Source organism: Eremomyces bilateralis (assembly GCF_010015585.1).
Source record: "Eremomyces bilateralis CBS 781.70 unplaced genomic scaffold P152scaffold_32, whole genome shotgun sequence".
In the NCBI taxonomy this organism is placed as follows: domain Eukaryota; kingdom Fungi; phylum Ascomycota; class Dothideomycetes; order Eremomycetales; family Eremomycetaceae; genus Eremomyces; species Eremomyces bilateralis.
In genome coordinates, this window is record NW_022985098.1 from 40074 (window position 1) to 65458 (window position 25385).

The window sequence follows — 25385 nt, forward strand, 5'->3', positions numbered from 1 at the left end:
AATGGCCATGGCGTCGGTGGCCAATCAAGTCGCGTCCAATCCACTTTGACGCGTCGCGCGCTTCACGTCCCCTGGCAACGCGTGCTGTTCCGCGTTTTACGGCCCGCCAGCCACTCTATTTACACCTCGCTGCTTTCGCCAGTTTTCCACCATAGCTTTTGCTTCACGTTTCGATATCTCAAATCCGTCCAGATATATCTTAAGTCTATGAATTCTTTCTATTCATCTTCTACCTTCGAAGCTAGTTCCTCATTTCTTTGATCTTCTGTTTCCTTTTGCACCTCCTGTAAACAGACCCGAGGTGCTCATTGCCATGCCCAAGACGACGAAAGCCGCAAAGGCTCAGCGGCCTCGAAAGACCATCGAATCTTATGGTCGCGTTACAAAAGCGACTTCGGCACTCTCGACCTCAAAGAAGCGAAAGGCCAGCCCAGAGCCTCTGGAATCCGCTCCTAGCACTTTACCCTCTATCTCTACTCCGAGAAAGAGATTTCGTACCCATGGACTCAACACACCCGCCGAGACTCCAACGAAGGCACTCGGTCGCTCACTCGAAATTTTGAACATCAAGCCTACCGACTCGCCCAAACTCTCCTCATTCTCCGCCAAACTCCATGGTCTCCCATCGCCATCCGCCTCACAAGATGCAACTCCCACTACCTCGCGCTCCGCTGCCGACACGATTCCCCCAACCGATGAGGCGATTCCCCAGACAGTGCAGGACCTTATTAGCCTAAATGCATCGTTCTTTACGGGCCTTTCTATCCACTATGCGCATCATGGTACCGGTACAACCGTCGATGTGAAGGAGCTTACGCCGGCCATTAGCCGGATCTGGGGAAGGAGAAGGGTGAGACTAGACGATCTACAACGATGCTTGGGTGTACTCACTCTCAACGCATCGGACCGGATCCCGTTCGCGCTCGTCGACCACGGAAGGGGAAAGGTGTGCTTAGAGCTGCTCTCAAATACCGCCAACAATGTCACCGTTCGCCAGCCGGATACGGAGGCCATGAAGCAAGAATTCGAGCAGCTCATTGTCAAGGAATGGTCCCAGAGCGACGAAAATGCAGATGACTTCGTGGCGTCCCTGCCGACGGTGCCGGTCAAGTCGAGCAAGTCGCTGGTGCGAATCCAGCCGCTGCTCATGCGCGGTCAGCAACGTTTAGAAGATCTCATGAAGGGGCGGTTGCCACCGTCAACGATCCAATCCACCACGCGGAAGCGCCGTCATGGTGATCGCGACGACTCCCCAGTCCCCGAACCGTCCGCAGAATCTGATGAGCATCCCGTGAAGCGACTGAAAGAGGCGTCAACGGACGTTGGCCCTCCGAAACCTGTGCCAAACCAACGAAAGGAACGTCACCCGAACCACGAAACCCTGTCACTCCCCTCATCCGCCTCCCGGCAAACCTCACTCCTCGACCGCATCCGCGTCAAAGAATCCGTCTCCGCCACCCAAGTTGTGCGCTCCCCCACCGAGCTAGCCCGCCACGCCGCGCTGTCCCGCGCCCCCGAGGTCCTCTCGATCCTCGACCTCCTCCTCTGCTCCAAGGGTATCATTCTCTCGCCGACCGCGCCGGTGGCGCGCACGTCCTTTTCGCTGAACGCGGTCGTCAAGGCGGTGCAGGGGAGCGTTAAGAACCCGCTGGCGAGTAAGGACGTGGGAGATGTGTTGAGGGTTCTTGAGGAGGTGACGGGGGGGTATGTGAGGTTGGTGTCGTTTGGTGGTGTGCATGCAGTCGTCGTTGCTGGGAGAAGGCCGAGGGAAGCGGATATTAGTTCTTGGGGAATCGGTCAATGAGCCGCATGATGTACTATATGAGGAGCAACATTGTGCCTTAGAGTAGGGTACTACGGCTGATACACCCTGTTTCTACCACGCTGTGTCAAGGAATTTATAGACATGCAAAACGAATGACGATTATTGCATTGAATGCATTTCGGTTGGTGAATATCTAGTTTTGTAGAACACCGCCCGCGCTCGCACAGACTCCCATTAATGGACCCTGATTCCCTAACCCTAGCTACCAATTGAACCATCTTTCAACCGCGGACGCCCACCATTCCAATGCGTGGTCGGCACTTGATCCTTTCCTTCCAATATATGATATAGCTCTGGTAAACCTTCAATGCGGTGTACCTATGGTGGATCTGTGGGATAGTGATTCTCGCATGAAAGCGCCCGGTGAACGTCAAGGAGCTCAACTGTTCCCTGTGCCCATTGCACGAACAGATTCCAGGTTCAAAACTAAAGTCATCACTTCTCACTTCTCAGGATAGAGAAACATTGTCAACGGCAAGAGGCAAGAACCCAAAACCTCGCGATTATGGTTTGCGAAAGCATGGCGACGGGACGATCCGAAGCTGTCAGCATTTAATATTGACGTTGGAAGGCTGGGGAGATTTTCCCACCCGCGCTAGTCAGTCAGTGGACCCCTTGTCGGCCACTCTAAATCGGGTTATACGGAGATCTGTAGATAGTTTTGAATCAATGAAATAATCAATGCAAGGACCATTGTTCTTGTCAAATTGGCTGAATATACAGAAGAGGCTCTACAAAGTACTCTAGATGATTGTCGGACCTGGAAAATCCCCTCCTTGCGCAAGGTTTCGGAGCAATATCAAATCCCAAGGTCTACTCTAGACTCGCAGGCCGTCCAACTCGCAAAGAGAGCGCCCAGAATACACAGAAACTATCCCCTGTCCAGGAAAGATACCTTACGGAATGGATTGTCGAAGAAGACCGCGCCAATGGAGCCCTTTCTCACGCAAGAGTGGTCCAAATGGCAGAATGCATTGCCCGGGAAAATTGCGATACGACCCCTTGCGGTCAACATTGGACTCAAGGCTTCCTTCGTCGTAACCCGCAGGTGAACTCTATAGTTGGAACGGCACTCGAAGCGCCTCGAGCAAATGGCGCAACAAAAGAGGTCATCTCGGAATTCCTGGACCTATACAAGAAGATCTGCGACCAGTACAAGATCAAACCCGCGGGCCGCGAAAAGGTGGAATTTCGATGAACACGGCATAATTCTTGGCGTAGGAATGAATGGGAGAGTTATAAGGACCTCAACGAACGGAAAACGTAAACGTACGTACGTTAAGGTCCCTGGTGATCGCGAATGGGTTTCCATCATCGAAGCAGTTTCCGCAGAAGGTCGAAAAGTCTCCCCCCTTATCATCTTCAAAGGCCAAAACCTCCAGACTACCTGGTTCCCTTCTTCAACCAAGGGCCTGACCGATTGGCACTTTACGACATCAGAGAATGCGTGGACTTCTAACGAGATTGGTCTTAAATGGCTGGAGAAGAAATTCCTCCCTGAAACCAGTCCTGACAGTAACGGACACGATGAGTGGCGTTTATTAGTAGGCGATGGCCACGGATCTTATGCTACCATTGAGATGATGAAGGCCTGTAAAGATACAGACGAAGAGTTTGATATATAGGATCTTGAGTCCGAAACAGCCACAGCAGATACAGTGGTAGGGCAATCAGAGGAATACGATCCGAATGTTGCTGATGATATGGATCGGTAGATACCGTAGTTCGATAATCCACTGAATGGCCACCGCGATGACTACGGAGGTATGTGCAATATTGCACAATAGCAGCTTACCCATGCATCGATTGTATATTAGAACGGGGACGGAGCAGCTGCATGAAACATAGGGATAGCCTATTCTGGTACCTTAAATGCCTTACTATAGTAGTTACTTCCGATAGTCTACTAATTCATTTCCGGTCGATCGTTCTATGAATTCACTTATATTTAATCTTCGATATATGGAGTTCGTGCCGCCTCGCACAAAAGTAGTGTAGATGGCTTTGACCTCGACGAATGAATCAATCGGAAGCACGAATACTAGATTGAAGAAAAGCCGCGTTTAGGTAAAGGCTTTTGCTCCGGCTAGAAAAGACATAACTGCAGGATTATATATCGACTATTTTCGACCGACTTCAACGCCACCACACTCTTCAACTGTCTCCTGTTCTCGTCATGCAGTTTACAGACTGTTAGGTGCGACATAGTCGCAGTAGCTGGCGCTGCTAAGGTTCGATTTCATGGCACTACATATAACACGGAGCCCTTGCTGTGAGACAAGCTAGTCTAGCTGTCGTTTCCCATTATGTTAACGATTGGCAACTTAAGGTAGGAAGGAATGATAAACTCAACAGGATCAGGAGACACCGCTTTATCTATAAAAGGGTGATAGATCTCGAAATGCCGCCAGCAGTACCATCAGTCGGTGTACAGTCACATTTTCACTGCTTGCACTCCTTAGTCTAGCAAAAGCAGCAACTTAAACTTTACTCCACTTATTATTACCATTTCAAGCCTCTAGTACTTGTAAACTGCACCTTATTGATTTAACTCTCGCCTATCGATTCCATCATTAGGCCTACATCATGAAAACTCTCGCCCTCGCTCTCCTCGTCGCCGTCTCTCAAACGGCTACACTTCCTCAAACCGGTGGACAGTTGGCCCGGTACGTATACTCTCCACAAGCTGGCCAGGAAGTTGTCAACTAATAGGTATTACTAGGCGGGGATGGGATTATGTATATAATATGAAGATGTGCAAGGGCTAAGATGTCTCTGGTATTGCGATAGTACTATTTTCTAAAGTCTATAAGATGAGGATAGTGAAAACTCGTGAAGTGCGCAGGCTCTCTGTAGGTGTTGATTGTTTTGGCGTGTCAATCAATCACGGAAGCAATAGGATACCTGTTCAGAGGCAGTGAGAGGCTTGTAATCGGTCAGAACTCAGAAGTAGTTTACCTTGGACTTTGGACCATAGATACACCCTGACTTACATAAGCTACAGGATGCGATGACTAAGTAACCTCTGATCTCTGATTCCCAGCTAGGGCACGCCGTCCTCATAAAGTCTTCATGAAATCTAACCCGATTTAGCTCTAGCGCTCATAAATGCCCTCATTAATACTAGCCTAATTAGGTATAGCATTACCCAAATATTAGTGCCTGAGGCACCCGCAGCAGTATTTGCAGGAGATCCTAATACCCGTTCTCATAGCTCTCTCCAACTGTATAAGTCTTGTAATCGACATCTTCATCACTCAAATGACCAAACCATAACAGTAATGGACGTGTATGTACATTAGGGCTCGCCGTCCTTATAAATACTAGCCAACTTGGTTCCTACCTTCAACTGCTTTTCTTTGTTAACGTATTTGAAGCTTTAATCCTAAAGATATTGATTCTTTTCGTGTTTACAATAGCATAGGATTATCTACATGATCTTCTCCCGCCTCAATAAGGCCATCTTCAAGCTCAATATACTCCTCCTCTAAGTCCTCCGCTGCATTTTCAATCTCGCTAGCATGGTCTCTTCCCTTCCTATCAAATACTCTCTGATTGATATACACGAATTGTAGCATATCAACATTCGTACCCTCAAGGCATGAACGGAGCTTGTTCTGTAATAGTTTGAGTATAGAGAAGGAGCGCTCACAGGGCACTGAATTGCAAGGAGTTGATGCCAGTCTCAATGCAATAGGTCCAACTGCTGGGGCGAATGTGGACGCAATCTGCCAGAAAGTCTTAATCGTCTCTTTATGCTCCCATATAAAGTGTCCCATATTGAATCGTCCTTCACGCCCCCGAAACTCAATGATCTGAGTTATAGCATTCTTATAATCCACCCCCATCCTCTTTAAGAAGTTATTAAGCTTCTCCCAAACCTGTGCGGCTGTATGGAATGGTATTGAGTCGTCGCCGATCGTATGTGGGTTAAGAAGGAACGCAGCAATATGAATATCTGTCGTTTGACGTTCAAATCGAGACTGCAGGAGTTGTGGGATCTTTGAGAGGTCATCGATATCAGGACGTTCTTGAACGATATTGGCTAAGTGCTGTTGAGCTTGCTTCCAGCTAGTCACGACGTGGTGAAGCTTTGCAGAGTCCGATTCTGACTGCTTAATAAGGCTATCGATCGGTTCCAAAATGTGGAGGATGAATTCGATGTCAATCCAGAATTGTCGATCCCAGACTACCGCCTTAAGCTCGTTTACCGAATCGCCTACCTCGTCTGGTAGGCTGTTGAAGTACAGTAATAAGGCCGGTTGTGCTCGCTTGACAGACTTGAGCATTGATACTTGAGTACCCCATCTAGTAATAACAGATAAGGTAAAGGAGTATACCTTCTGCATTGTACTTTGCATATGCTCTCGGAGGATACCTAGTTGCTTTGGAGAGGAGGTAAATGCCGTAACAATAGCCTGTGCTTTTTGGAACCGTTCTTCGAACCACGGGAGTAACACAATGTCTTTAATAAGGAGCTGCAAGCCGTGGCTATTGCACGGTACAAAGAATACGTGTCGAAGCTCCGGTTGCTTGCTGAGTATCGTCGCCGCTTTAAGCTGTGTAGCACAGGTGTCTGTTGTAACCGAATTGATCCGTGTGAAGTTGCCATTGCATAGTTCCTTCATGCACTTGTATAGCCACCCCGCGCTCCATTCGCCATTTAAGGTTTCGCCGGCGAGGATCTCGGATTTGATATATAAGGCGCCGTACTCTGGCACGTTGACACAGAGATTCTGGACTCGTTTCTTGCGTATGTTGTTCGACTCATCAGCAATAAGGTTGATTGTGGAGGAGCTCTGAATAATAGGCATAACTTGCTTCCGGCAACGTTCGTAGAGTTCTACTTAATTAGTGGCTGGGAGAAATAAAAGAGTACTTAAACTAACCTGGTAGAAAGTCGTTGACGATATCCTTCCGTGTAGGAGGCTTGACAAGAGGATAGAACGTGCGATAGATACGCGCGAGGTGCTTCTTCTCCTCAAAAGCATCAAGCGGTAAGGCATCCATTATGACAGCCATTGTCATATCCAACTGGATAGTCCTCATTTGTAGCGCAGAGAGCGACGGCACCCTAAGTTTCGGCTGGATTGACGTCTGTAATTTCCCATTAAGCGTAAGGTATGGCTTGCAGCGTGTGAGGTGTGTCCGGAGGTCGGTGGTTTGCCAGGATCGTTCTGTCTTACACGCCTTACAGATAGCTCTATCTGTAGCGTAATCAAGGTGTTTTATTCGTATAAAGGAATTGAGTATTTCTACATCGGGGATGCGCCCTTTGGGGGGCATCTTAGTACGCAATTGTTCAAGCAATGGGCGTGTATATACTCTGTACATAGCCTCAATCTTCAATTCTTCATAAAATAGGCACGTTACATGACTCAGTATGATGACTCAGCATGATTAATCAGCAACGCACGAGCCCATTACTGCCACCTTTTATGAGATTCCTCTGTAATTCATCATTTAATCCAGATGAGCTCATTTGGACTGCCCTATTCCCAGCCACTAGTTACAACTAATCAAGCCACAACTAATCCAGGGCCCACGTAAAAGTCACGTGAGTGCCATTCTTGTCGCGAATGCACGCGTCGTGATTCTTCAGGTTCAACTCCAACTCTCAAGCGGTCAAGCCAACTTCACAACATATTCAACCGCAACTTTTCATTCTAGTCTTGCCTTTCCACTGGGGTGTTCCTTCGAAATTCATCTTTGCACTACTCGACTTGCTGGACCAGTTTGGAATTGACTACCATCCTGCAGTTGACTTGATCGATCGCGAATATACGGTGCTGAACCATCCGCGGTCATGATGGCTCCGTCACGTACCCGGCATGCAGATTCCAAGGAGTCGTCACCCCGGGACGAAGACGTGTCTATGACAGATGCTGGGGCTGCTGTGGGCCAGGATGATGGCGACGCAGGCGATGAACCCATGGCCGTACGTTTCTTGCTCTCCCCCTTCAATATCAGCCTATCGTCACAATGTTGCGGACTATGCGTTCTGACTCTTAACCATTCAGGACTATCAGGAAACACCCGACTATACAGTAAGACTATCAATATACATCATTTGATTCTTATTCACACTACACCCAGGATTCCGACACCAACCCAAATACCACGGCCAGCAGCGTTGCAGGAGACCAAGCCCAGGCCGATGGACGTATGCGACGATCCCAAGCATTCCAACTTCGCAAAAGCATATACGGAAAGAAGAACAGTCGCTTGGCCGAGTCGAAGGAGGACGACTCCATCCGACGATTCCAATACCTGCTTGGTCTGACTGACCTGTTTCGGCACTTCATCGAATCGAACCCGAACCCACGAGTCAAGGAGATTATGGTCGAAATCGACCGAAGAGAGGCAGAGGACGAGGAAAAGGCGAGGAAAGGCCATTCGAGGAAGGGTGGTGCTGCCGCCGATCGACGTCGCCGAACGGAACAAGAGGAGGACGCGGAGTTAATCCGAGATGAGAAATACGGTAAAACAGAGACCATTTTCCGTGAATCACCTGCCTTCATTCAAGGTGGGGAGATGCGAGATTACCAGATTGCTGGCCTGAATTGGCTAGTTTCTCTCCATGAGAACGGCATTTCTGGCATCCTCGCAGACGAGATGGGTCTGGGAAAGACTCTCCAGACGATCGCATTCCTGGGCTACCTGCGGTTTGTCTGCGACATCAATGGACCGCATTTGGTTGTCGTTCCAAAATCCACCCTCGATAACTGGAATCGGGAATTCAAGAGGTGGATCCCGGAGATCAACGTGCTCGTCCTTCAAGGAGCGAAAGATGAACGCGCACAGCTCATCAGCGAGCGATTGATCGACGAAAAGTTCGATGTGTGTGTAACGAGCTACGAGATGATTCTTCGCGAAAAGTCGCATTTGAAGAAGTTTGCCTGGGAGTACATCATCATCGACGAAGCGCACCGAATCAAAAACGAAGAGTCGTCGTTGGCGCAGATTATCCGATTGTTCAACTCCCGAAACCGACTCCTCATCACCGGCACACCCCTTCAAAACAACCTACACGAGCTTTGGGCCTTGTTGAATTTCCTGCTCCCCGATGTCTTTGGTGACGCGGAAGCTTTCGATCAGTGGTTTTCTGGCCAGGATGCCGATCAGGATACCGTTGTCCAACAACTACACAAAGTCCTTCGACCATTCCTGCTTCGTCGTGTCAAGTCCGATGTGGAGAAGAGTTTGCTTCCAAAGAAGGAGGTCAATTTGTTCATCGGCATGTCCGAAATGCAGGTCAAATGGTACCAGAAGATCCTCGAGAAAGACATCGACGCCGTGAACGGTGCAGGTGGTAAGAAAGAGTCGAAGACCCGGCTACTGAATATCGTCATGCAGCTCCGGAAATGTTGCAATCATCCTTACCTGTTTGACGGAGCCGAGCCGGGTCCACCTTATACTACCGATGAGCATTTGGTTCAGAATTCGATGAAGATGGTAATGCTCGACCGACTCCTCAAGCGAATGGAAGCGCAGGACAGCCGGGTCTTGATCTTCTCCCAGATGAGCCGACTGCTGGATATTCTCGAAGATTATGCGGTTTTCCGAGGCTACAAATATTGCCGCATCGACGGTTCCACAGCACACGAGGATCGCATTGCCGCCATCGATGAATACAATAAACCGGGATCCGAAAAGTTTCTGTTCCTTCTGACCACTCGCGCCGGGGGCTTGGGAATCAACCTGACCTCGGCTGATATCGTCGTCCTGTTCGACAGCGATTGGAACCCGCAGGCGGATTTGCAGGCGATGGACCGTGCCCATCGTATCGGACAAACGAAGCAAGTCATGGTGTATCGATTTATCACGGAGAACGCCATCGAAGAGAAGGTCCTGGAGCGAGCCGCTCAGAAGCTTCGCTTGGACCAGGTCGTCATCCAACAAGGTCGTGCTGGGCAGCCGCAGACCAAGGCCGCGTCGAAGGAGAATTTGCTGTCGATGATTCAGCATGGTGCTGAGAAGGTGTTCGAGTCGCAAGGTGCCATTGGCGCCCATTCCGGCGGCGAACTCACCGACGATGACATCGACGCCATCCTGAAGCGTGGTGAGGAGCGTACGGCGGAACTGAATGCCAAATACGAGAACCTTGGTATCGATGACCTACAGAAGTTCACGTCGGAGTCCGCGTACGAGTGGAATGGTCAGAAGTTCATCGCTCCGAAGAAGGATATTGGTTTGAATTGGATCAATCCGGCGAAGCGAGAGCGCAAGGAGCAAGCCTACTCGATCGACAAGTATTACCGACAAGCTTTGATGACCGGCGGACGAACTGCGGACACCAAGCCGAAGATCCCACGCGCACCGAAACAGATCACCATCCACGATTACCAGTTCTTCCCGCCCGGACTGAGCGAGCTTCAGGACAAGGAGACAGCTTGGTACCGCAAAGAGAACAACATCAAGGCACCACTTCCTGACGGGCCCGAGGAGGAGCTGGAATCCCGTCAAGCGGAGCAAGAGCTCGAGCAGCAGGAAATCGACAATGCCGAGCCGCTCACCGAGGACGAGAAAGCCGAAAAGGAGCGGTTGTCGCAGATGGGTTTCGTGGACTGGAATCGCCGCGACTTCCAGCAGTTCATCAACGGATCGGCTAAATACGGGCGGGACAACTACGAGGGCATCGCCGAGGAGGTGGACGGCATGGATGTCGATGAAGTCCGCGAGTACGCGAAAGTGTTCTGGAAAAAACACAAGGAGATCCATAACTACGAGAAGTACATCCACGCGATCGAGGAAGGCGAGGAGCGCACCCGCAAGATCGAGCACCAACGCAAGATGCTCAAGAAGAAGCTCGCCATGTACCGCGTGCCGCTGCAGCAGATGAAGATCAACTACTCCGTCTCGACGACCAACAAGAAGGTGTACACCGAGGAAGAAGACCGGTTCCTGCTGGTGATGCTCGACAAGCACGGCGTTGACACCGAGGGCATCTACGACAAGATCCGCGACGACATCCGCGATTCGCCGCTATTCCGGTTCGATTGGTTTTTCCTCAGCCGCACGCCCGTGGAGATCGGCCGGCGGTGCACGACGCTGCTGACGACGGTCGCTCGGGAGTTTGAGAGCGGCGACGGGAAGGTCACTAATGGCGCGGGGAAGGGCAAGCGGGCGCAGGATGAGGAGGAAGAGGTCGAGGAGGAGGACGTGCCGGCGAAGAAGAAGTCCAAGAGTGGTGTTAAGGTAAGCGCGGATTCATTTATTTCTACCGCGCCTATATACTTATTCGATTCGCAGAACAAACAACTCGACACGGTCAAGGGTAGTAAAGCCACATCCGCGAGCACCTCTCGAGCGCAGAGCGAAGTGTCCACCGGATCTGCCCCATCGCGATCCAAGTCCAAGAGCAAGAAGAAATAAGCTGTGATGGGAAGGACTTTTCACCGATGGTAACTGGGCGTTTGGGAGTCGGAAAAGTTTGTCGGTTACGGAGTCCAGACATGAGGCGGCGTCGCAATGGAATGATGATATATTAGGTTTAGATCTTAGATCTACACATTGAGGAATACGTGTATGAGCATCCTGCTCGCCACCATGGTTATGATAAGTGTTCCCGTATGCCATTCGGGCTTATTCGACTCGTCAGATGGGAGGGGCGCGATACATGCGATCCGCGAGCTGTACCTAATAATGCAAGTCAATTAGCAATTGCACCCAGTCGTAATTTGAAATCGCCGTCGAAGTGGAGTGTGGTGATCAGAGTAAGATTTATCATTCACGGAGACAGACGCACATCTGTCTCTCCGTTCCGTCTTGAAACTTGATTGAAAAGGTTCATCATTGGATAGAAGGGTTGAGAGGAAAGACATGAGTTACGTACCTTTTCGAATCATCTCGACATGTTGAGTCCGCTGGTTAAAGTGACAGAGCTTGATCAAGCCGTTTAAGTACGGTAGCTGAAAGTTCCTTACCGTAGCGGTTCCAGTGGTGCCAGAGATGCTACCAATGCTTCGAGAAGCAGCTGTTTGAGCCCGAAATCCCATTGCTAGCCACAGTCTGTTTAATTAGATAGAGGTACCTGTATTTCGTACCTGGCAAACCGTGATATGTGTCTGGAGAAAATTCCGCAAGCGTGGGTGATAGGCGAAGCTGATGTCGGACGACACTTGGCAACGGCCTCGGGAGATAGCTGTATCTCCTTGCCCTACCTCATCGCCTCAGCGATGGGACCTTCGAGATGGAGGGTGGTACAGTCAGTGCATCTGGGGAAGGATAGAGAATCGAGATGGTGATTCGGATTAAATAGCTTGGGGAGGAGAGGAGATTGCGGCGGTGATGCCATTAATATTGGAGATCCGCTCTCTGTCATCCTCTCCCAAGTCCCAGTGTGTGCAAAGACTGTTCTTAGTTAGGCTTAGCAATTTGGCGGCTGAAGCAATCAAACGTGTACTTTAGTGTTTAAGTGTGTGACAAGGGAAACGATCCCAGCTCAGGGTTCACGGCGAGGAGTTGCCTGCAGCAGCCGATATTCTGATCACCAGGGTTCCGGAACAGGCGGAGATGTAATATCAGGGCCTAGGCGTGTCCATTCTCGTGCACAGTAATACAGTGATTGGAACCCGGGTTTCTGCTCTCCTTGGCCCTTCCTCTCCTCGTAATTCGTGAATCGTGATGATGTTGGAAGAGTATGACACCTGTAGATCCATCATCTCGCATGCATTCATTCGATGAAGCAGTCCGTCCTAAGGGTTAATACGGAGGAGCACCTCTGGATTTTCAATCTTCGCACCCATTGAAACTTGAACGAGATCATCCACCAGCTTCGTCCGGGGTTTTGGAAAAAGGGTCTAATTGAGATTTTCCGCTTAATTCATTCTTCTACTGTGAGCTCCTACGTCACCACGGTACTACCACAGGACTAGCCTCCACTCCTGGCGCAAGACGTGGAGACCAGTGTACGCCTCTAACTGAACTGAAGAACCGACTGTTAGTGTGTCCGTGTGTCGATGAGTGGAGAGAGGCTCCCTGAAGCCAAGACGCGCCTGGCGACTTTTTGAGCTCGTCCATTTCGTCCATTCATCACTGACACGAATGCTACTTGCGCCGTGCACCGCGCTCTCATTATTGCATTTTCGAATCGGCTGAACCACCGCGGAATCCATGCTCGAATCGGTAACGACTCTCTTCATCGATCCTTTCACCAGGCGTTGAAACGCATACCATGCTTCTGAAGTGTGTCCATTGACCATAACCCATCAGATGAAGGCCTCTGCGTACCTATCTCACCCACCCACATCTCTTTTACGAATCAGGATTCGAGTCCGCATCAAACAAGATGGATATCAATTCCCTCCTTTCCCCATCCGAAAGCCCGGCGCCGGCTCAAAATGACGACCGCGAAACTCCCTCTTTGCACACTCCGCCCGCCGCGCCGCCCCATACCATGTCCCCGTTTGCTTCTCCATCCGCTTCTCCCAAGCGGAATACCCGCTCAACGCGCCCGACAAATCAAAAGCGGAAATCAAGCGGCCTGACAAGAGAGATTTATGCGGACTCCAAACCGTCCTCGCCCGTGGCGCGAGGCAGCTTGACACCGCTGGGTACCCCGGTGGAAGTCCCTGAAGAATACACCGCGCAATTACGACAGCAGCAAGAGGAGGCGTTGAGTCGACTACGGGCGGAAGAACGCGAAGCGCATGTCGCCGCTGCTCAGGCGGAGGCGCAATCGCGGGGACTCAGTATGGCACATGTACAAAATGCCCAGCGAAGTCCCATCGGGCTGCAGATGCCAGTAGGGAGCCTTACGCAGCCTGGATCCGCGGTGCAGAGCCCGTCGATGCTCAGTCCGGTCCTCGGGATGCCATCAGCACGAACGAATGCCGCTACAACTCTCCCACATCAGCAGGGTCAAGCAAGAAGTGGTAGCGTCGGCGCGGTACAGCGACAGAATAGCTCGGCTGGCATGGACACCTTGGCCGACCTGGCTTCGATGCAGCAGCGTCAGGTTTCATCGCCCAATATAAAGCACTCCATCCATTACACCCTCAAGCACCTAGTCCGCACTCCTTCCTCTGGGACCATGGACCAGGCATCCGGACCTGGAAGCATTCCCCGACTCTCCGCGACACCATACTTAACCGACGCCGAGGAAACCGAGTTGAACGAACATTACAGCGCCGTCATCTCGAACCCCGAAGATGCAAAGTCCCGCATGGCTTTCATCGACCTGTTACACCGCGGGCTCCAGAACTTCCGAGCTCCGCAGGACACAACCACAGATCAAAACGGTACCGCGCGTCGTTCTAGAAGGGCACGTGCTAAGGCATTTGTTCCGCTGACGCTCATCACCGTGGAGCAGTTGGGTCGGTGGCAACCTTTCAACGAACTTCTCTCCTTGAAGCAATTCGAACTGGTTCTCGCCATGAAACCCGATGTGGACACCATGGCGGCTCTGATCGGCCTGAGTCCTTCGTTCGAAGCGGTCAGCGGCTCGGTTTGGGTCAAACGGGTCAAACTCGCGGCGCTCTGGTGGCATCAGGCCGCCATCGGCATCGACCATGATTCATTGGAGATCGACTTTGGTCACGACGTTGATTCGATTTCGCACTGGCAGGAGATGGGGATGGAAGATCGTGCCAAATCAACGTTCACCTGGGATGCCTTCATCAAAGTGTCATATGACGCTGTCGCGAGCACGAAATACAGTCCTTGTCACCTAGGCAAGATCGTGGACGTGGTTTGGAAGTGCGCGCAGTCGCAATTAGCCACCCTTCAGGGAGAAGTGGATGGAACTGGCCTGGCGGAGAGGAGAATGGCCGTCGCCAAACAATGCAATGACTTATTCACCTTCGCCCTACGAGAACCGCACGTGGAATGGCAACAGACATTTGAAAACTATACCGTTTTCCTAGCTCTGATGGATCGAGAAGAGGAAGCGCAAACGCTCCTCGCCCAATTTTCCCCTCCTGAGAAAGTCGAGGCCTTCCTCCGACGGAGAATACCTTACGAGACGCAGTTCTCCCAAGATATCGAGAACCTAGTCGAAATGACGAGATCGAAAGAAGATCAATACGCGCAATGGCAAGAATATCTCGACTTCGAGACAGGCATGGGTAGATATTGGCAGACGGGAGAGCTCCCGGACCAAGCATCTCTCGACGAGCTCCCACAGAGCCAGGAAGAATGGGAGGACCGCGTCAATGCGTTGTTCGGACGTTTCTGCGCGAGGTTAGGGGACAATCCCGACGCATGGACGCGCTGGATCATCTGGACGAAAGACCGGGACGCCGCGGCGATTCCGCGACAAAAGCCGCGGTACATTTCCGCCGGCTCCGCGCCTTTGACTGTGCGAAGTATTCTGGACCGTGCTGTATTCCATTGTCCGGGCAGCGGGTCGCTATGGTCGCTCTTGATCCTGCATATGGAAGCCAATGGAGCCCCCTATCAGATGATCGAGGAGATGAAGCATAGTGCGACTCGGCATAATCTGATCGAAGATATTGGAGGCCCGGAAGAAGTGATTGCATTCCAGGTCAGCTGGTGCGGCTATCTCAGACGTCGCGCCCTGGAGTCCGGACCGGACGAGACTGACGGGGATGATATTTTGAATGCTGAAATCGGCATTCGTGGTGCGATCGAGCATGTTGGCGCAATCGTGGCCAAAAGCAAGGAGATTCCAGAACAGGCTTACAGCAAATACGCCGACGGGAAGACCCCCGGCATTACCGGCGATCCTCACTTCCGATTGGAGCGGATCTATGTCAAGTATCTCCTCCAGCGATCACGAGTCGACGATGCGCGGATATACTGGAGCAAACTGCAGGAGACACTCGCGGACTACTACGAATTCTGGGATCGGTACTATATCTGCGAGATGGCTCTGTGGGACCATTGGCTAGAAGGTGCTAGAATGGATCATCATTCGGTGAGCGAGGATATGCGATTCCCACGACGCGCGACGAACGTGCTTCGAGCTGCGTTGCATTCCGTAAGTACGCTTGACGAACCCGAGAAGATGATCGCGTCGTTCGAGAACCACGTGCAACAGCATGAGTCAGCCAAGGAGATCATCGCGGCCTCCGGCGAAGCGGCGAAAGCGCGGGAAGTCCTAGCGCAGCGACGGAAGCAGGAGATGGCCGTGTGGCAGAAGGGGCAGGAAGACTGGGTCGCCGCGCAGAAACAGGCGTGGCTCGCGGAGCAGGAGTCAAATGGGCCGGCTGGAGAGACGGGTAATAAACGAAAGCTCTCCATCGCCGCCTCGGATCAGCCGGGATCCAAACGTGCCCGATTAGGAGCCGATGCGTCCGAGACGCAAGACGCGCACGATGCTGCGGAACCGGCCAAGCGCGACCGCGAGCATGGATCGGTCCTGTTGCGATATCTCCCGAAGGATGCCACGGAGATCGACGTGAAGAAGTTCTTCCGCGGCTGCGGCAACATCAAGTCGGTCCTCTTGGCCGACGCGAACGGCGAGACGAAAACGGGCTTGGTCGAATTCGACTCGCTGGGAGATGCCCAGTTCGCGCAGATGCGGAGTACCCGGCCGTTCAAGGGCGAGGAAATTGAAATCACCTTTGCCGGCGACCTGACGCTTTACATCACGAATTATCCCCGCGACTTCGCGTCGGAGGATCTAAAGAAGGTGTTCTCAGAGTTCGGCCAGGTCCTCTCCCTCCGCCTCCCGAACCTGGCCAAGAACGCGTTCCGTCGGTTCGCCTACATCACGATGGACAGCGCCGACGCGGCGAATGCGGCGATCGAGAAGCTGCATCAGAAACCGCTGACGGACGCCAAGGGGAAGGAATACCAAATGCAGGTGCACATCTCCGATCCAAACGTGAAGAAAGACCGCGAGGGGGCCATGTACGAGGGCCGGGAGATCGTCGTCAAGAACCTCCCCTTCAAAGCGTCGGAAGGCGACGTTCGGGCGTTTATTCTGGACGTCATGAAGGAGGAGGTCCCTGATGTCGACACCGCCGCCACGAACGGGGACACCATCGAGGAAGACCAGGATGCGCCACCGTCTGGCGCATCCGACGCATGGGTGAAGGTCATCGAGCGAGTTCGCATTCCGCAAGGGCGGTCGAAAGGCGTCGGTTTCGTCGTCTTTCGAGATGCCGTGAGTTCCCCTTCCTCCGTACTATCACCGAACATAACTAACTCCTCACAGAACATCGCCCGCCTTTCGGTCTCCATCCTGGACGGCCGCTCCTTCATGGGCCGTCCCATGACCGTCGAACTCGCCACCAGCGAAGGCCGTAAGCTCAAAGTCACCGCCACCGAGCGCTTCAACCGCGGCTCGTCCACCGGTCCCTCCGATCCCCGCAACGGCGCCGCCCCCTCGCCCGGAAGCGTCCAAAGCGCCGAACCCCCCGAATCCCGCCCCTTCGCCCGCTCCATCACCATCTCCAACCTCCCGCCCACCACCCCCCAAGCCGTCGTCCAGGCCATTGCGGAAAAATACGGCGAGCTGCGCCGGATCAGCCTGCGGTCAGAGAAGGGGACCGCACTGGTGGAGTACGCGCAGGAGGCGTCAACGGGGAAGGCGCAGATGGCGCTGGATGCGACGGAGGTGGATGGGAACACGGTGCGGGTGGCATTGGGGATCGTGGCGGATGGGAAGAAGACGTTGGGGAGTGGGTTTGTGAGTCGGCCAGGGCAGGGGAGGCCGAGGAGGGGGGGGTTGGGGTCGAAGCGCGGCCGTTAATGGTGATTGCGCGGATCGGTTTGGTTATTCCTGAGCCTGGTTTGATCTAGGATTCGGAAGTGCATGCCCTGTTGCATGGTTAAATTCAGGTACTGTAGGACACCTATAGTTAGAGTATCGATACCGGGAAGAGTCCTATGATAATAATACTAGCAAATAATGCAGGCCCCTGTCACTTGTCATTGCAACTATCAGATGCTGTGACCTCGGGATTTGGGATCTCACGAGAAATGATAAATGGTCCACTGGGTAGGAATGACGGTCAATTCCTGGGTCTGGGACTCCTTTTGAAAAGGCAATGTTGTATTTAAGAATATCTCTACGAATCCTAATGGCTTTCATCCGTCCATTAGCAACCTACAAAACTAAGTAAGCGCTAGGTGTACACATCCAAGAATTCGTCCAAGACCTGCCTGATAAGACCTGCCTGATTTCCCCCCAGATGGATCATCGCCTCAATCGAAACGAAAAGAGCAATGCTATCAATTACCGCGACCAGATTCCGCCACCGCTCATAGTCGCGATTCATCGTTTCTCCGTCGCACCCGTATCGTCGCATCCATCGGCGGCAGCACACTCGTCCCAAACCATGTGTTCTTGGGCCGCTCCGTTGGCGGCTCCATCTCATAGTGCATAGCAATATATGCAAGCAAAAGCTTCAGCTCGTACGCGACGAAGAAACGACCGGGGCTGTTGGACAGGCGATCAGTTAGGTGGTAGAATCCTGGGCGCAGAATCAGGGTGGACACATACCACGCATGTCTGCCGTGGCCGAAAGCGAGGAATGAATCGCTGGTGGTTACCATCCCGACTTGCCTTCGCTTGAGCACCTTGTCTAATGCATTGTCCCTCTGCTCGATAGGCTCCTCGATATTCGTGTCCGTTTTTCGGTCTTTTTGACCCTCTCCCCGCTCTATCCCGTCAACATCCTGTACAAAATCGGGACTGTTCGGCCGCTTCACAGTGCTTCGATGAAACCTCAACGCATCGAACTCCCCCGCATTTTCACCCTGGATCGACGGATCATGGTGGATCGAATGCCCATCCACCGCGAGGACTGCACCGTAGGGAGCCACCCATCCACCCGGATGCCGGACGCCATCTTTCTTGATGACCTTACGTTCTAGTTCGCGAGTCATAAAGTTCGAGACGCGCATGCTCTCACGAATACAGCTATCGGCAAACGTGAGCTTTGCGATGGCGGACTTGCTCCATGTGTTGTCGAGAGGCATCGTTGTGAACGTCTCCCAGGATTGCGCAGAGATGTGAGCAATGGGTGGGGCGGATTCGAATGGCAGAGGAAGCCGTCGGGTTTGATCCCGGTCCTGTTCAACACGAGAGCACAAGACACCCTCTTTCCTTTCTGTCGCATTGCTTTCAGGCATGGCCTCTACTGCGATGGGAGGTGAGCATAGAATGTCGAAAAGCGCATTCACAATCACAAAAGTCGTGGTATGGATCGCGGCGAAATTGATGGGCATGATCCGACGAGCGATTCGGTCCACGGCGAGCTCCTGGTGCCGCCCCTCCGCCCTGGCCAGCTGGATATGCCAGGTAATGTAGTCATTTGGCGCCCTATACCGGAAACTTGGATCTTTCTCCTTCCGTTCCGTGTTCGCTAGCCGTTCTTTGATGATCGGGACCGTATATCTTGCGCCTCGGTAGTAAAAGAAGTGGTTCGGGATGGCCAATACGTGGCCGATGATGGGTTTTAAGAAGCTAGGAACGAAATGAAGGAGACCGGCGACGAACATGACGCCTTGCGCAAATGCCCGCATGGGTCGGAGGAACTCTTCCTTGCGGCAGAGCGGCAGGCCGACAAACACTCGGTTCGAGACGCGGGAGATCGTGAACATCATGGTATTGTACACATGAACATCTTTCCAGTGCTCCGTATCAATTCCCCATGATTCATCAATGGCAGCCGTGATTTCGTCCCAGATCTCCTCCGTCAAGCCATTCACGCGTCGTGAGAGAGAGCGGTGGATAACATGGTTTTGGAAGGGCTCCTTGACCATTTCGGAATCCGTAAAAGCATATGCTCCTGCGAGGACTTCATAATGCAATTCGATGGTGGAGATGATGTCGTCTGGGAAATCGAGTAGCCATTTGATATCGGAACGGGGAAGGATAATCACTGGCTTCCCGCTTGGATCGGATATGGCAAACGGCTTGGACCTGTACTGCAAGACACAGATCAGCAAGCCAGAGTTTTGGAGGTGAACAACCCAGGGCCATCTGTCCTTGAAGCCCCTCTAGACTATCAAGCTCCACTGATTTCCCCTTTTCAACCTAAAAATCGGAATCGAGTAAGAGCGGCTAAGGCTGTTGAGGTATAGGCAGTATGTAAGAACCAGATGAAACGATCAGGCCCCCACCGACCTTTTGATATCCTTCAAAGAGCCATTCGGGCATTCTCCGAAAGCTGGCAAGTCTTGCGCGGGCTTGACCAAACCACTTCGACGGGTCTCTTCCGACCCATGGCACGTCATCCGGAATAGGAGGTTTTGTGGTCACCACTCGATAGGCATGGAGCAATATCAACAGACAGAATGATACGGTCGCAAGGAATGAAATCCACGAAGCTCCGAAGGGGGTGTAGATCTCCATGGTGACCGAATATCCAATCGATGAGCGGTCGGAGAAGCGAGAAAACAACGCATATCAATATTCCACACAGTCTCTAGACAACGAAACAAGTGCCAACACACAATTAATAAGAATTTTAACCACCGGAAATTAAACTTTGCGATGGACTCAAGATTCAACTTTTGTCTTACACGTGCGGTCACGAGACTGTGGCACGAAGTTGGCAATGCCGAGTCTGAACTACATGAACTCCTCTTTCCCCTCGGGATATGGAGGTACTATCCGTGTCATCGCGGCTCCTATGAAGTGACAATGGGAAAGTTCAACTCGGAATGCTGGAAGCAACGCATCGGATGCCCAAGGACGGGAAGGAGAGCGAGGAAGTCGTTCAATTGCCATTCTGGCGGGCCATAAATGGCCGTAAAGAGGGACCTCTGATAGACCAATGACAATGGAATTCTGTTCCTCTCTTTACTGAACATAGGGGTGCAAGTATATTTTCGAACTGTTCCCTCGGAAATATGATCAATTGGTGATATGTCAACACTCAACAGTCAATCGAAGAGGTCGTGGAACGGCGCATGTGAAGTACCTGCATTGGTGCCTCAGGCTCTAATAGTCACGTGATGGCAGCCTAGAGTGGGACTGATTCTTCCAGCGACCACCAGATTCCACCGCACGTGCGCATTACCTAATAGCTCACTGGCCCGTGCGTATTCCCTCAAGTATATAAGCTCCTCCCTCCTCGATCCATTTCTAAAAAGTCATACTTACCTTGCTGCAGCGGCGCTGTGATCAAGAATACGGCGGCTTGTCAGACTACCCTGCATTGCACATCGCGGCGGTGGGCTGATATCAGTCTCCTTCGGGGGCCTGAGTGGCGCAATTTTTGATGGCCAAACAACAACAACTTTTCAATCTTGGGATCGCCTGGTGCGAGACCTGGTGGAAGGGTTTTTTCTTGGTGATCGATCGCAGGAGGTTCTGCTGGATGATAGGAGACAGGATGCGTGCTTGCTGGCCTTAATATGTATATTTTCTAGAAGCTGGTTTTGAATGGGGTTCTTGTCGCCTGCTGCCTCTTGCTGTTGGACAAGCGATTATTGGGCGTTGTGGACGTTGTGATGGACAGCGGTGTACGAGAATAATTAGCGCGATGTTTTGGGATGTGCGGGATCGGGGCAATCCTACACCCTAATGATCAATCACTCTCTCCGAGGCTCTGGCTTCTTCGTCTCACAGCTCTTCAATGCCATCTTGAAAAACCTATCGGTTCTCATGTTTGCTGCCCACAAACCGAGGTAGATGCCCTCGTCCTACGCGAGCGAATGGGATACCGGCGCAATCTCGTGAAATTGTCACGACGCTGGATCGCCCTGTGTCACCCATATGCAAGCGAAATAATGAGGGGAAGAAACTCGAAGGTCCATTTCATATCGAACCTCCTGCGACTTGTCTGTTCCTTGCATCGTGAAAAGTTTCCGTCGAATGGGCATCGCGTAACGAAGTGACAAGCGTCTCGCTGTAACTGACGAACATGCTGGACTCACCAGGCGTGGGATTTATGAAGGTGGCAACCATGAGAACTACAAGATCCTATCATTGGATTCGGTTTTATTATGGAAAGGTTTTTTGTATTACCGAATCTCTTACGTTGACGACCGAGGTGGCTACGGATCGATTCAATTCGAGATACAAGTGGAAGCCAGAAGTTGACATATGAGATCTCATTCATGAGGATCACAACCAGGTAGCGGGTTCTCCATTATGTACGATCCATGGCATGTCTCTTCAGATCTCATTCTACGCTTGCCTGTCTGTCTGAACGTGTACATCCAGTCATGCATCGTGACGCCGCCACCACCCAACATCTCCCAAATCCTACTCCGGCTGATTCTCTCCAACGTCCGGAGCACTGGACGGCTCTGTGGCCGGTATCGATGCTGATTCAGAGGCACCACACCCCTTGAGCGGCACGCCGCCGTCCTCCTCGTCTTCTGACAGGGCGCCACCTTTGGCGTCGGCGTTCTTCTCATCGGCTCCTACGTCCGTGGCAGGGTCGGCCGCATCCACATCAATTGGCGACGGCGAATCCTCCGGCTTGTTGATTTGATTGTAGCGTTCCTTCGAGAGATCGATGAGGGGGGAGTCGTCGTTGTAGAGTCGGAGAAGCATCGCTCTGTGACACCATAATGTTAGCAACGGTTGAAAATCAAACGGTTAGACACGGTATCCAAACTTACTTTCGGTCCTCTTTCGGCAACATCAGATTGATACTGTTAATGCTCCGCCACAGCGGAATCGCCATCCGCTCTTGAAACCCATCCTCCTCCTCACTCTGCTCCACCCGCAGCACGAAGCACCCCATGCTCATATCCCGCGCCTTCTCCCCGATCTCCCCCAACTCCCGCCACTTCTCCCCGCCTAGCGTCGGGAACATCTCCTTCAGCAACTTCCGCAGCGTCTCCCGATGATACAGCCGCACCACCCTCTCCTCGCCCACCCACGCATCGATAATCGGCAGGCCCTCGCTCTGGATCCGCCACCGGCACACGTCCCGTCCCTGCGCGTCCTGCTTCTGGAACATTTTCACCCCGCAATGCACGAACTTCATCCCGCGCCCCTGGTTCTCCGACAGGATGTCCTTGGCGAGTTGCGAGGTGTAGTAGATGGACTTGGCCGGCTCGCCTGTGGCGTTGCGGACCATAAAGCGCGTGCGCGGGAAGCGGGCGGCGATGTGGTAGAATTCGTAGACCTCGTCAACCACCGCGTGGTGAGGGGAGATGTAGATGAACGGCTCTTCGAAGGGTTGGTTGGATTTTCGGGGGGGTCGGGTGTCTTGGGACTTGAGGATTGCGGATGCCGTTCCGGTCAGGCCGGCGGGTGTGGGCTTGGAATCTTCGGGCGCAGCGTGGCCATTTGTCGAGGCAGCCGGCGCTTTGATTGGCGCTTCGGTGGCCACAGTTGGCTGCTCCTCGGTCTTCTCAGTCCTGACATCTGAAGGCTCTTCCTCGACCCGCTGCTTTTTCGGTGGCGTCTCGTCTTGCACCGTTTCGGATGGGTCTTCGAGAGTACGCTTGGTTGAAGCACGATCCCCATTCAACGGACTAGTGGCAGCACCGTTGGCTGGCTCTTCTTCTTTTACCGCTTTCTCAGACGCGGTACCGTCAATGGCCTTCTTCTTCTGCTGTTCAAGCAGGGCCACGCGGTTGTGCCTTCCTTCCGGAAGCGCACGAATCTCCGATTTCTTCTCCAAGACGGCAACGAAGAAGCCTCCGGTATCTTGCAGATGCGGATAAAGGCGCACGCACCGCTCGAGCGGGACTTTGTCTTCGGGCGACGAATCGACCGGTGGGAATACTTCGGGAATAACCTTGTTCTTGGTGTCTTTGGTAGTAGAAACGTCGTCTCCCTTCTCATACTCCTCCCATGAACCCCAGAACTCGCCGTTCCGATCCATAACTTTCCAATCCGTCAGACCGGGACGTCGTTTCAACTCCGGCAGCTGGTCCGAGCAATCCACCAGTTCAACCTTCTGCAACCCTCCGCACCGCTCGATCGCGTGCGCTACCACCGCCTCGTTCTCCACGGGGTTCATGCTGCAGGTAGAATAAACCACCCGACCGCCCACCTTCAGCATCTGCAGCGCCCGCACAAGGATGCGCGCCTGCATCGTGTGGAGCCCGAGCCCGTTCGCGGGGATCCAGTCGCGCCAGACGCCCGGGTTCTTTCGCGCGGTCCCGTCGCCGGAGCAGGGGACGTCCGCGAGGATGCGGTCGTATTTGAGGTAGCGCTGCGATTGGCCGGGCGCGCTTGGGAGTTGGATGGATGGGAACATGGTGGCGTCGTGGTTCGTGACGATGAGGTTCGCGGAGTTCAGTCGCTTGGCTTGGTGGATCAACATGTGCGCGCGTTTGTAGTCGACGTCGTTGGCGATCAGCAGGCCCGTTGGTCGGCCATCGTCGGACCAGTCGTCTTCTTTCTCGAGTTGTGACTGCTCCAATGCCGCCTCGATGCCATCTGGGCTCGCTTCCCGTCCCTCTTCCTTCGCGATATCCTTCATGACTTTCCTAACCCGCGCTTCTTCACCCCCATGGATCATCTCGATCAGTTGCGCGGACTTGCTTCCCGGCGCAGCGCAAAGGTCTAAAACCGTCATCCCGGGTCGCACGTCGAGCAGCAACGGCGGGATCATGCTGACGACTTCCTGTCGCGAGATGTTGCCGACCGAGGTTTCAGAGACCAGGAACTTCTGGAAGGATGCGAACGGGGCATATCGGCGGACGACGTTCTTCGGGGTCTTCATCTCCCAAGCGAGATTTTCCGGATACCATGGTAGCTGCTTCGGAGGCTCGGCGAGTTGGCCGTCGAGCTCGACGGTCTTGATCTCCGGGATGTAGTGCGAGACAAGACGTTCTTGGACGGTCAAAGCATGACTAGACTAGTTAGCGACGTTCTTGTAGCAGAGACATGCAGATTCGCACCCTTTCGATCCAGCAAAGCGAAAGCTGTTTGGCAATTCTCGGCGGAGCGCAGTCCAGAATGCCTCGACGTCTTCCGGGCCATCAAATAAGCCCAGTTCGCCATAGTATTTCTCGAAAAGTTCGTTCTTCTTCTCGATGGGGTCGTAGTTGGCGGCTCGTTGTCCTCCACCGCCGCCGCCGCGCCTTCCTTTACCTCCCCAGTTCTATAAATCAACCGTCAGCCTCATGCTAGCGCATATATTCGTCGCATTTGAAGGATGGATACATACGCCTCGTTTTCCGCCTCGTCGCCCCATAGTGCAAAGTTTTGGACTGGAATATCTCGAATGTGGTGGAGATATCGGCTTCCAGATTCGATGGCGGAGCTTGAAATTTTCAATTGGTGTAGGTATTGGAATTGGGAGTCCCCTCAATGAATAGGCGTTGGGCGTTACAATTCAGCGGGACGACTTTTTTCTGGGACTAGCGGCGGAGATATCCTGGTCCCAATGATGACAATGAATGATGTCGCGTTATCGAAACAACAATAATATTCACCTTGTTTTTCATCTCAATTCACAGCTGCGAGCTGGCTGCTCAATGCTCATCCATCAGTCGGCGCGAATGGCGAATTCCAGACCGTTTCGAATCGTGCAGGAGAGCAAGGATGGCTACCATACAGCAATCCATCTCCTCCACTTCTTTCAATCGAATCGAACAAGTGGGGCCAACTGAAGCTTTGGGATTTGGCCGAATTCACATGTTGAAATCACTAGGAATGATGCAAACTCAGTTCTGCACCAAGTTCTCAAATGACTCAATTGCCGTTAGTAACGTATCAATTGAC

At 52.5% G+C, this 25385-nt stretch overlaps 5 protein-coding genes across 5 annotated transcripts; 3 read left to right on the forward strand and 2 right to left on the reverse strand.

Moving 5' to 3' along the window:
* Positions 1-166: 166 nt before the first annotated feature.
* Positions 167-1923, forward strand: P152DRAFT_462241 (uncharacterized protein). Its single transcript, XM_033680295.1, has one exon. The coding sequence runs from the start codon at positions 314-316 to the stop codon at positions 1802-1804; it is 1491 nt and encodes a 496-aa protein (XP_033530308.1). The 5' UTR covers positions 167-313; the 3' UTR covers positions 1805-1923.
* Positions 1924-7320: 5397 nt separating this feature from the next.
* P152DRAFT_462242 (putative SNF2 family helicase/ATPase) lies at positions 7321-11466 on the forward strand. The gene is made up of 4 exons (XM_033680296.1): positions 7321-7763; positions 7846-7872; positions 7922-11023; positions 11078-11466. Exons 1-4 carry the CDS (start codon positions 7635-7637, stop codon positions 11198-11200), a joined length of 3381 nt encoding a protein of 1126 aa, XP_033530309.1. The 5' UTR covers positions 7321-7634; the 3' UTR covers positions 11201-11466.
* Positions 11467-15134: 3668 nt separating this feature from the next.
* Positions 15135-17375, forward strand: P152DRAFT_365092 (uncharacterized protein; the record flags this gene model as incomplete). The annotated part of the gene is made up of 3 exons (XM_033675417.1): positions 15135-16736; positions 16839-16898; positions 16950-17375. Coding segments are annotated over 3 exons (2088 nt in total), but the record flags the coding sequence as incomplete, so codon positions are not given.
* A 623-nt stretch (positions 17376-17998) lies between these two features.
* On the reverse strand, positions 17999-20096 carry P152DRAFT_404950 (cytochrome P450; the record flags this gene model as incomplete). Its single annotated transcript, XM_033676792.1, has 5 exons — positions 17999-18176; positions 18240-18352; positions 18449-18691; positions 18821-19669; positions 19869-20096. The coding sequence occupies 5 exons, from the start codon at positions 20094-20096 to the stop codon at positions 17999-18001; spliced, it is 1611 nt and encodes a 536-aa protein (XP_033530311.1).
* A 1635-nt stretch (positions 20097-21731) lies between these two features.
* Positions 21732-25181, reverse strand: P152DRAFT_462245 (NOL1/NOP2/sun family protein). Its single transcript, XM_033680297.1, has 4 exons — positions 24829-25181; positions 24560-24762; positions 22319-24511; positions 21732-22254 (listed from the first exon to the last, which is right to left on the reverse strand). The coding sequence occupies exons 1-4, from the start codon at positions 24853-24855 to the stop codon at positions 21957-21959; spliced, it is 2721 nt and encodes a 906-aa protein (XP_033530312.1). The 5' UTR covers positions 24856-25181; the 3' UTR covers positions 21732-21956.
* Positions 25182-25385: the final 204 nt, after the last annotated feature.

Coding starts and splice junctions, on each gene's coding strand:
- P152DRAFT_462241 (XM_033680295.1), top strand. CDS start 314: ATGCCCAAGACGACGAAAGCCGCAAAGGCTCAGCGGCCTCGAAAGACC.
- P152DRAFT_462245 (XM_033680297.1), bottom strand. CDS start 24,855: ATGGGGCGACGAGGCGGAAAACGAGGC. Junction 24,512..24,559: donor CGCTTTGCTGGATCGAAAGG/GTGCGAATCTGC, acceptor TAACTAGTCTAG/TCATGCTTTGACCGTCCAAG. Junction 22,255..22,318: donor TTGCCGAAAGAGGACCGAAA/GTAAGTTTGGAT, acceptor ATGGTGTCACAG/AGCGATGCTTCTCCGACTCT.
- P152DRAFT_462242 (XM_033680296.1), top strand. CDS start 7,635: ATGGCTCCGTCACGTACCCGGCATGCAGATTCCAAGGAGTCGTCACCC. Junction 7,873..7,921: donor AGGAAACACCCGACTATACA/GTAAGACTATCA, acceptor CACTACACCCAG/GATTCCGACACCAACCCAAA. Junction 11,024..11,077: donor AGTCCAAGAGTGGTGTTAAG/GTAAGCGCGGAT, acceptor TTCGATTCGCAG/AACAAACAACTCGACACGGT.